At 27.3% G+C, this 12,435-nt stretch overlaps 1 protein-coding gene across 1 annotated transcript in view; it reads left to right on the top strand.

Moving 5' to 3' along the window:
• Swip-1 (EF-hand domain-containing protein D2 homolog Swip-1) overlaps positions 1-10,330 on the top strand; it is a 66,562-nt gene extending 56,232 nt beyond the window's left edge. Inside the window, exon 2 of the mRNA XM_065501079.1 lies at positions 4,723-10,330. Coding sequence (XP_065357151.1) covers positions 4,723-5,137 — 415 coding nt within the window. The 3' untranslated portion in view covers positions 5,138-10,330. The remainder of the gene's footprint in view (positions 1-4,722) is intronic.
• Positions 10,331-12,435: the final 2,105 nt, after the last annotated feature.

Raw genomic sequence — 12,435 nt, 5'->3', positions numbered from 1 at the left:
TATCCACGCCACGGCATGTGCAAAAAAATGTTGGTTGGTGGTGTGTGTCTGCAACATCCTTGGCTTGTAATGCAAGTGTGTTTTAAGTTATGGGCTTAAAAAAAAACTACAAAAAATAAAGTATTAACAGTGTGCTTAAAAATTAATCATTTTATTATGCTACTTCCTAACTATATGATTTTGTTATGGCAATTCTTTGTTCCACTGTATGTTTGTTGCCAATTCTACTACCTTATCTTCTTAAACTTTTTTAATATACTGCCAACGTTTTATTTTCGGTTTTTCATTTATATTTTTTTTAACATAAAAACTAGTTTTTATTACATTAATCTTTGTATATAAAAGTATTTTTACACATTTTTGTTTTTTGAGTGTGCATTTTCATCTTGCACTTTGGCTCGGGCGATTTGGAACTGGATGACTTCTTTGGATGATGAGTTGAAGAATATTTGTTTATGTAATACATTTATTTTGGAGAACTGTTTGTAACAATCAGGATTTTCAAAATATTATAAAACATTTTCTGAAAGATACATATATTAGGATTACAAATTTTAATTCTATACTAAGAAAACGGATTCCGAGCCAGTCCATATTTGTATACAAATTACGAGCTCTTGAAAGTTTTGCACACCAGAGGTGGTCGAATTTGAAGACCTGTATAACACCTTGTATTTTAACAGGTTGGTCACAAATTTCAATTTCTAAAAGCAATTCTTTCGTAGATTAGTTTGCAAGCGGTCCAGTATTTGAGAAGATATGATTTATTACTTTTTTTCGATCGTCCCCACTGGACATCGGTTAAAGTAAAGTTTCTACATTATCTGCAAAGCCATCGATTGAGTCTTAAATTGAACTATACAAATCTTTATGATTGAAGTTAAATTTAATGCAAAATTTTGACTTTATAATGATTGATTGAAGCTTAATTATAACCTTACATATACCTCCGATTGAAGATAAATGTAGTCTATATAAAGTAATTAAAAAAAATCTTCTAGGATTGAATATTAATTTAATGCTAAATATTGACATTAAACAGACCTTCGTTTTTAGATTTAAACTTTATAAAAGAATAGAAAATCAATCTTTAAAATGTAGAAATTTTGATTATTCTTTTTGTGGGAGATAAGCTATATGCGCATTTGGTTGCTTAGAGCAAATGATCAGGAAATCTCTTCGCAAAGGCTTTAGGAAAACAAAATATATTAAAAAACTAAAGATCGAATGAAGATCACAAACACTCAAGCTTTATTTTTTAAAAATATCAAAGCGTGAACAAACCTACTGCAATTGATTGATCTTTTTTCCGTCTTTTGATTTTAAGATCTTCAATGGGAGTACATAGCATTCGATTAAAACTAAAGTTGGACTACAAAAACTTTTACGATTGAAATGCATTATGAAAAAAAAAATTTTAGTAAAATTATTGGTTATATTTGAACCTTAAGGTTTAATATTTACAATAACATGGAAATAAACCCTTAAGTGCACTTGGGGTCAAAGTGCCCCTCAATTTGACTTGATCATTTGATCATGATTTTAAAAATTGAGGTTAATTTGGACCCCAAGTGCTAATAAGGGTTAAATTCCATTTCACTTTTTACCTTCACGGTTTAAGGGTTAACGTTGGCCGATTTTAGTAAAACATTCAGAGCATATTTAAAATTATCTGGCCTTTAAGATTCTGTATAGGTTTTACTTAAAATTCATAACAGGAAAAGGAAATTGGTATCATTCGCCAAAATATGGCCAAAAAATTTAAATCGCAGGTATTGAAAAACTAGAGGAGGTATGGACATAATTTTTTCATATTTTTATTCCCTATTATAATCTCAATAAATCCCAATGTAATGATCAAAAAATTCTGAAATTTGTTTAACAAAATTTTTAAAAATTTTCAAGTGGAGTTTTGAAACTTGCGTTAAAAAATTAATTTTCTTTAGTCATGCCTACGAATAGGTTAACGGTATCCTACGAAGACAAAAACTCATATGCAAGTAAATGTGGATATATTTTAAGTAAAAATTAGCTTTTATTTATATATTTCTCAAAATATGTTAATTTTGTTACAACATTTCTTGTTCTAGTGGCCTGAGACATGTTAATGGCCTGGAGAATTTTTAATAACTTTAACATTTCTTAACCAATTTTTGTCATTTATATCGCATTACAAAGAAAATTACTTAAACATTTCGATTCTTTTGCATTCAATTCCGAATTTTAGCGATAATACAGTTTGGGGGTCATTTTGACCCAAAGGAGATATGGTGTTAATATCCAAAAGATTTTTGTTACTGTAATTTTCATTAATATAAATAAATCTACTTATTTCTGTAACATAACGCAGAAAGTTAAGAAGTTTCACAAATTTACACCATATAAATCGTAAAATTTTGCATATATCTGACATTTGACCTCGATGCGCGTCCCGAAATCATTGTCCTATTTGACTCAAATTTCCAGCACTTAACTTTTAGACCTAGTGTCACAATATTCCACCCGCCACTCTTTAAAATCAAAAAAAAATCGGCTGTCACCCTAATGTTCAATTTAAGTTAAATTTGTACCGAAAAAAAACCTGTATGATTCAGATGAAACCACGTAAACAACTATGATTAATGTTAAATATGGAATTTGGATTATATAAACCAATACAATTGAAGTTAAATTTTGAACACATAAAGACCAAGGATTGAAGTAAAATTTGAATGAAATAAACCCCTAAGATTGAAGTTAAATTTGGAAAATATAAACCCCTACGATTGATGTTAAATTTGAGCCACATAAAGACCTACGATTTTACTTATAAAGGCAATTGAAGTATAATTTAAATCACCACATATATGTACACCTAATATTTAAGTTATATCTTGACCTATGATTGAAGTTAAATTTGCAGCACATAAAGATCTATGATTGAAGTTAAAGTTGGACCAAAAGAAGATCAACAATTGAAGTTCAACTTGAACCACATAAGAATATACAATTCATGATGAATTTGGACCACTTACTCCAAGATAAAAATAACTTTGCATTTAATCGCGACTATCACAGCCCAGCAGTTCTAGGGACTGTTCTAACCTAGTGATTTTGCCTATCATTAAGTGACTAGTCATTTTAAGCATGTCCTAAGTAGGGGGTCAATTGATCTCTTTGGATTAATAGCTGCTTCAAAGTAGTCAACACATTGGACCTAACAGGCTACTTGATCAGCTACATAATTTACGGTTGCTAATTGACATCAAAAAGTCAGTTAAAAAGACATCTCATAGAGAGTCCAATAACCGATTGCTTGTATATAAACATTTCTCCGAAAACTCTCCAATAGATTACTTCTGTTGGGTAAAATAACTTCTTTCTAAAGTCTAGTACAAAATAAAGGTTTAAAGTAACAACACTTTAGATTACTAAGAGACACTTATGTGACAATTGACTTCACGCTTGATTACCTGGGATGTATAAAGTAACCAATTGACTTTTCTCTGCTTTAAAAAGAGCACATAAGCGCCAAATCACCCAAAATATATCAATAGGAGTTAACCAAGTGATCTAACATTAGTGACAATTACTGTCTATAAGGGATACATTTACTACTTGCTTAACTGCTGGGGGTTGAAACGAAAGTATTTTATGTGTATTGGGTATCAAGATGCCTTCAAATGCAGTTTGTTTTCAAATTAACCAAGTCATTTATCAAACCTCCTATTAATAATTCTATCTTTCCGCATATAGAGTACTTTTACCTGTACTTTTGTTTAAGTTTATTTTATTTTTAACTCATCTTTTATTAATTTATTTACACATAAAATTCATTAAAGTTTTGTTTTTAATTACAAAAACACGCAATTTTTGTTGATGTTATTGTTAGTGTGTGTTTGTATTTGAAATCTTTTCAAAATAATGTTTTTCCATACCATTGAGCATTTGGTTTGAATTATTGCAAAAGTTTTTTTTTACGAAAATTTTCCAGTTTTATTGTTTGGCTCATCTTCATATTGCAGTTTTGTACAGCTGTTTGAGGAAGTTAAACAATTTTCTTTGCTGCTAATTTTACATAATTGATGTTTAATATTTTTTTTTTAGAAAACTAATGATGATTATCATTTTACTACATTGTTGCTCGTGTGGTGAAAAACTGAAAATCTTTTTTTTTTCTTCTGCTTAACTTCAACGTATTCAGCAGCATTTAGAGAAGGAAATGATTTTTTGAGGTTTTGACATCTTCATTGATCTTTGTGTATGTGTTGTTTTGTATTGGATATGTTTGTTTAAGCCTTTAATGGAAAATGAAAATGTTTAAAGGAAATATGTAAATTGTAGGTTTTCTCTTGAATTTGAGGTTTGGCTGGGAAGAGGTTTTAATATCAAAAATAATGTAAACAAGTTTGTTGTCATGCTGCAGAGGTTATGTTTGTTTTGAAGGTGGAATATAAAATGGAAGAAAAGTTAAATTGAAGACCTTTTGAAATGGAAAATGTGCACAAAACATTGAATTTACACATGAAATTCGAATTCGGAAGTTTAGTGATGAATCTAAGCTTCATCATTTCCTTGTCAGAGAGCAACCACAAGTTTCTGTTTGACATTTGGCAACAGAAAATGATAGCTGTCAGTTGCCATCCATAATACACCCTTAAATACTAAAGAATTTAACTTTGGAACTGATTAAAAACTTAAATCTCTAATGTTTTCTTTTTTTTCCCTCTCCTTTCATTACAGATATGACATTGGTCATGATGGCTATCTAGATTTGACCGAATTAAAATACATGATGGAAAAATTGGGCGCTCCCCAAACCCACTTGGGCCTTAAGGACATGATCAAGGAAGTCGACGAAGATAACGATGGCAAAATCTCATTCCGGGAGTTTTTATTGATTTACCGCAAAGCCCAAGCCGGTGAATTAGACTCCGACTCTGGTCTCAATGCCTTGGCCCGCCTAACCGAAATCAGTGTGGAAGAAGTGGGTGTTAGTGGTGCTAAGAATTTCTTTGAAGCCAAAATCGAACAACAATTAAGAACTAATAAATTCCATGATGAAATCAGACAAGAACAAGAGGAGCGGCGTCGCCAAGACGAGGAAAAAGCAAATCGCCGTTTATTATTTCAACAGCGAGCTGCAATCTTCCAATAAATTTCCTTACACAATAAACACAAACCTAATTTGGAACTTGGGGGGGAAAAATTTCATTAACAACTTTATATAAAAACCCCGAAATTTTTAAGCTTTAAAATAACGACATAACTGTTTTAAATATTTAGTTTATTAGTTTTTATTAATATTATTATTATTATTATTATGATTTAAAACAACAACAAAAAAGTGGTATATAAATTAGTTTAGATTTTATTATAGACTAAAGGAAATTTTAAGTTTGATACTTGAAAATTTCTTACAATTTCTTTATTTTAATTTTATTGTTTGTTGAATTGAATTGAATTTACAAGAAAAAAAACATAAACATTTAGGGATTTCGAATGACCACACAAACACATCACATTAAAATTAGTTTAAAAACCTACACCTAAATACATCACAATTTTACTATTACTATATACATATAAATTAACATCATAATCATCTATTAACGTTTAAAAACAACATATACAACATAATTAAATTAAATTAAACTTTATACAACATAATCAAACTTGCATACATCAAATTAAATATTATACATATTCATACATATTCAACATTTTATAAAACAAAATACAAAAACAAATACAAATAATATTCAAAAGAACTTATTAAGGAATTAATTCGGTAACACGCATCTTATTAAATAAACATCATAATATTGAGGTTAATTACGATTAAATTTTGTTTGACAAATATTTTGTAATATTCTTGGGAAAACTTGCAAATGAATTAATTCAGTTTTACAAATAATACAATTTTAAATGTTATTATACTCTACTCAGACTTAAATTTTTAACTGTGTACAGACCAAAGATTCGAGTGAATTAATCCTTAATTCCATTTTCCAAATTAAATTATTTTTTTTCTCTTATCTCTTCCATTACAGAATTCATTATGAATTTATTCCTAGGCATAATTCCTAAGAACTTGAAACTAGACTTGGGTGGTTCATGAACGAACTAGTTCAATTGAACGATTCACTTGATTCTTCTCCATCACTTAGTTCAATTTTTGAGCTAAGAACTAAAATGATTCAAACGTACGCTACTGAAATGACCAAAAATTGTATATAAACATACATTTTTAACTGCATTCTTATTTTTAACCGGTTTCGGTTTTTTGACAAACCGGTTTTGAAAGACGGTTAACCGGTTTTAATGAAATATATTTTCTAAAGCTCATTCAAACATATTAATGAAAAACTTTGATACCATTTTTAAAAATATTTGGGGGATTCAAACGGTCTGCTATTAGGTCGTATTGTAATAATGTCGTAAAATATTGTTTTAGTTAAAACAAATTCTTCTTGTGCTGCAAACAAAAAAGTGTTATTTTATAACAAACCAATAAACATACATAGTTAAAAAAGTCTTATTAGTTTATAAATGTTTTGTTTGAAACCCAACAAAAATTTGTTTAAACTAAAAAAATATTTTATGACATTATGACAATACGACCTAATAGCAGACCGTTTGAATCCCCCAATTGATTTATTTTATAGTAAACTATAGCATTTGGCAATATTTCGTAAAAGATATAAAATAATTGCATAAAGACAGAGCCTTAAGAATTCAAAAAATTATAAATTTCCAAATATTTAGTAATTCTTAACAAATTTCCAATTAGCGTCCAGAAATAAAAATAAATTTTCATATTTCATATTAAACAAAAATTTAATATAAACTGGTTAACCGGTTTTTTTTGAAGACAAAAACCGAAACTATTTAACCGGTTTTTTTAAAAGACAATAATCAAAACCGGTTTTTTCAAAAACACACTGTTAACCGGATACCGGCTTTTTAAATTTGACGGTTTTTTGGACACTAGTTGCGAGGCATTTATTTAATTATCTGCGTACATTCCAAATTTGAAACCTAATGATTTCTTGTATTCCAGCAGACCAAACATCAATTGCCTGAAGAGGTAGTTCACTTAGGTCGTTCCAAATCAAAAAAGAGCGATTGAACTAGATGAGCTACCTAACTATGAACTAAAATGAACGGTCATTGAACTGAACTATAAAGCACAAGTCTACTTCAAACGTATTGAATTTATTCCTTTGTGAATTAGTTAATTCTCTATAGAATTAATTACTTATTGAATCATTGAATTTTTCTTTAATTCAAATTTATTGCAAAATAGCTAAATAAAATCTAAATTTTCTTCCATTCAAATCTATTACAAAAAGCCTAAAGACAATTTTTTCAATTCATTTTGTAAATGATTAAAAGCAAAACAAAACTGAATGAAGAAAAAATATTTTCATTCAATTTTGAATAGATTGGAATTAACAAAAATTGAACTATTCAAAAGTTGATAGAATTTTATTATGAATTAATTGAACAATTAATGAACTCTATAAAAATAAATGCCTATGAATGAAGCTAAATAATTTGTTATATTGAGAATGGTTTTAATAAAAAGATTTGCAGAAATTTTTCGTACTGAATTAAGCTTAATTAAATCGAAGCTATGTTTCAGTACACTTTCTTTTGCGAAAGCTTGAAGTAAATTCTTTAACTTAACTGTTCACATCATAATTATGCCAGTTTTTTTCAAATGAAAAACTTTAAATGAACAAAGAATTTGTTATACTGAGAATGATTTGCTGAAATTTTCAATTCTAAATTATAATTTCACTGAATTAAGCTTAAATTGTTATACTTTTTTGTTTTGCGGAAGCTTGATGTGAACAGTTTTAACTAAACTGTTTAATCATAATTTAATCTGTTTTTTTCCATTGAGATGATTTTTGAGCATTTTTTGAGGAAATGCATTAGTAGCAAACTCCATAAAATATAATTTGTACAAGATTTGTTATTAATTATGCAAAAGATTCTAAAAACCTGAAGCATTGTATATTGGTTTAAAATCATTTCCCTTTGGTCCAACTTTTTGAAGGTCCAACATATTTTCAGAACACAAATCTAGCATCAATGTAATGTATCATTCAAGAGAAAAAATGCGTCATTGCTTTTTTGAATGAAACAGAGGTTTTCGTCTAACGTTTCTCCAATTTTTTTATTCCAGCCAAAAATAAGATTTGCCGAGGTCAACAAAATAGCTATATTTTGTTAGATGATTTCATCGTTGATCAGTTAGTCAAATCTCTTTTCGCCAAGACATTTCTTCAGATTTAGAAACAAGAAATAATCACTCGTAGCTAAATCCGGAGAATAGAGCGGATGAGAGAGCATTTCGTAGCCTAAGTCATGGATTTTTGCCATGGAGACTGCCGGAAAATGAGTATTACAGAAAGTTTTCTCATACGAAGTAGCCTACCACAGATTATTACAGATATGAAACAAATGACAGTTGTCAAAAAAGTAATATCGAACCGTATGATTATTTTGACGTTGACAACCATATTTCAATGGAAATGAAAGAAAACATAAAATTTTCCAAAGACAACGAGTGTGATATATATGTGTCACTCTTTCCAAACCACAACCACTTTGACATTTTCATTAGTAAGTTTTCTATTGCTATTTATGTAGTCTGCTTTCAATGGCTGTCAAACACTAACTAATTGACGCAGCTTGTTCAAATATTGACAGGAGTCAACTGACAGATGCTTGTTGACAAAAGCAGTATTGTCCATTCAGTTAAGAGCCGGGAAATTCAAAAAGTAGCCGACTTATTGACCCACCCTCGTAATAATGATTTTATATTGTGATATTTTCTAAACTAAAGAAAACAATTGTTCAAAGGAAAGAGAAGTGATTATGCTTTTTTCATCAAATATTTCTACAATGTGAAGTTAGCTTACAATAATCCACTTTAAGAAGCTGCCTGTTCTTAGATCTTTTAAAAATAAAATCTAGTTTATTTGTCTGTATTGAAAATCATTTAATTATATTCATAGAAGCATGAGTTTTGTAAACAAAAAACAAATTTTCTACCAAGCTGAAAAGTATGAAAGATACGATATAGCAGAAATTGTTCATAGTCAACTGAATTAATTCCTTTTCATAATCTTAATAAAACTATGCTTTTTTATACATTTATTTTTTTAAAATTAAACGCATAATTTTATAAAAATATACAATACAAATTTTTGAAATATTTTATTCCAATTAATAACTAACATTTAAAGTTAATTTCCAAAATATTTCTATGCATTTTATTCTATATACGATATTTATTATTAAACAAAAGGTCTGTTCGTTGAATTATCAGCCCAATTATGAATAAAAAAATTCCGCGGTAGTTTGTTCCCCGGGAGTTTTTTCCCATTGAATTTGAATAGGAAAAATGAGAAAAGGGAAAAAACTCCCGGGGAATTTTTATTCATAATTGGGCTGTATATAAAAATTTTGTTCAAACAACAAATTTAAGGAATGGAAATGGATAATTTTTTTATATTTCTTTAAATTCTAACTAAAATCCGCTATTCAAAGTAGCAGGGAATGTTTGAAACTATGACAAAGTTCAAAAATAATTCTTCAACGAATAGATTAATACAAATTTAAGTAAAAAGTTTTTTATGTGTGTCTTTTTTGAATTTAAATTTTGTAAATTGCTTCAATTTTATGTTTTTATTTTGTTTAATTTGTATTTAATAGTTAGTTTAATTGTGTATGTTTATTAATTTAGTTTTTAAGTTAATTTTCTGATTTTATGTTTATTTTCGTTTTAACTGAAATTCTAAAACAAATTTTTAAAAAATTTTCTTTTTTTCTTTTAATTTTTATGTTAGTGCCATTAATTTTATTTTTTGTTATATTTTTCCTTCTCTAAAACAAAAATATACTTTTTTTTATTAAAAATTAGAAAATTTTGTCGAAATCAGACCCACAAATCATTAAAAAAAACTTCTATAAAGCATGCAGTACAAAACCCATCCGTGAAATTAATACATCGCTTTATAAATTTGTCTGGTATTGATCCTAAATTTATTTGATTTAAATTTTTTATTATTGTAAATATGATTTTCTCATGACTTTAAGATTTTTGCTTGTTTTTTGTCAATTTATTTGGTTTTTTTTTATTATAATTTTTATTTTAATTACTTATTCTGCTTACAGTACAGTATTTGTAATTATTTTAAATAAACATACTATATATTACAATATAATACATAAATAATTAATAAACAATTTATAAAATTATTTTCGTGTAAGTGTAAATAATTTAATCAATAACTAAATATAAATAAATAATTATTAATTAATAAAATGAAAACAGAGTTTTATTTCTATAGGAGATTTAAAAATTGAAATTATGTCGAATTAACACATTTTTAATTAGTTTCAGTACTAGTTTATAAGTTTACTTTAGAAAATCTTATAATTTTTAAATTTTTCAAAACTTACACAGTTTTGTGATTTTGTTTTGAAAAATACTGTAACAAATCGTAAATAACCAGAAAATGATTCAGATTCTTAATGCTAAAGTAGATATACAGCCCAATTATGAATAAAAAATTCCGCGGCAGTTTGTTCCCCGAGAGTTTTTTCCCATTGAATTTAAATAGGAAAAATGAGAAAAGGGAAAAAACTCCCAGGGAATTTTTATTCATAATTGGGCTGATATTGAAATTTTAATGTCGTTACTTAAAAATTCTAAATTTTTTAAAATGATTTTCGTAATTTATTTTTGATTTTATTTAATACATACTTACTTCTTCAATACATCAGTCATTTTTGTGATGTGAGTTTGATTTTTTTTATAAAATGCTTCTGCAGTCTTCTAACTGAAGCTTTTCGGTTGTGCTCATCAGATGCAGCGCAATTATGCGTTTCCGAACAGCCCTATATCTCGCCACATTTATTCCTTACTTATCCTTCTTCTAGACACAATGTCTATGCCACAATGCCATTTCAAAATTTGTGTTTATATAAATTAAAAATAACATGAAATGATAAATTTGGAACGAAACCAAGACTTTAGAATTCATTGACACAAAAAAATGTTTGTACCCCTCATTAATTAAACGTTGCTATATTTTAAAAGGTCTTCAAAATATTACGTTTTTTGCAATAACCGTCAGCCTAACCATTTATCTGTGTTGAAAGTTAGTATAATTTTTCATATCGCTTTCAAATATTTTCTCATAAAAAGTGTTGTGAATATGCTTATTTTAAAACTAGTATACTTTATACCCTTCACCATGACTGGTAATGATATATATAAGTTTTTTGATAAAATAATCGTGATTGTCGTATGGTCATAACTCAAAATTGTATGTTATTTCCACAAACACAATATAAAATTTAAAAAAGTATAACAGAATCATATTCAAAATGGACTATTTTCATAATGGAACTAATTTTTTTTTAAATATTACAATTATTTTTACAGTTTATTGCCTCTCGGGAAAATCGTGACACAAATAGCTGAGATATAAGCAAAAAAACCATGGAACCTCTATTAATAAAAGTAACGATTTAATAACATTCAGTTAATATTTAAATAATCATGGTCTGGCAGCACTGCTAAGGTGAATAACATTATTAGATACCAAAAATATATAGCATACGTTAGGGATGAAAAAATTAGTTATTGAATAAATTCACTACATGTACAAAATTCAACTAAATAAAGCTCACAAAAAAATTCAAAACTGTTCAAATATGAATCGTTTTCATACAAAAATTTGTCCCAAAAATAAATAAAACTACACATAATTATTTTCATTGTTTTTGTTAATCAATTTTATTTAAAAAAAGACTACTACACTTTTCAAAGAAAACTAAATAAAATAAAAAATATATTTAAAAAAATTAACATAAAGAGATGAAAGCCAACTTAAATTAAACTGTTTGTTTTACTTTTAAATAAATTGGAATAATAGAGATTTGCTTCGAAAGCACAACTTAATTAAGAACATATTAAATAGAAATGCTCAATAATGTTTAGAATGTTGTTGTTTTTTTTCATTAAAAAGTAGAAAAATCATTTATTTATTTCATGATTTGTAATTCTCTAATTCTTAAATTAGTTTGACACGAAACATTTTTGCAAATGGAATTTTAAATTGGAAATATTTTATTTTTAAAAGGCCAACTAAATGGCCAGAATTATTAAAGCTCTTTTTCTGCTATTATTGGTTATTTAATATCAATTTTAAAGTATATTCATTCAAAAATGTTTAAAGTGAAGGTGGTTGGTGGTGGTCTCTTAATTAACATCAACATAATTTTTGGGATATTTAAATGTTGCTGTAATGCTGTTTTTTGTATCAGTAATGGTTGACTTTATTTTATTCGCTTAAATATGTATGATGTATTATTATAAATGTTTGTATATTTAAGATATTGATTTCAAAATGAAAAAATTATTAACAA

The sequence above is a fragment of the Calliphora vicina genome, chromosome 2 (assembly GCF_958450345.1).
Source record: "Calliphora vicina chromosome 2, idCalVici1.1, whole genome shotgun sequence".
Classification (NCBI taxonomy): domain Eukaryota; kingdom Metazoa; phylum Arthropoda; class Insecta; order Diptera; family Calliphoridae; genus Calliphora; species Calliphora vicina.
This window is presented reverse-complemented; position numbering and strand designations above follow the sequence as displayed.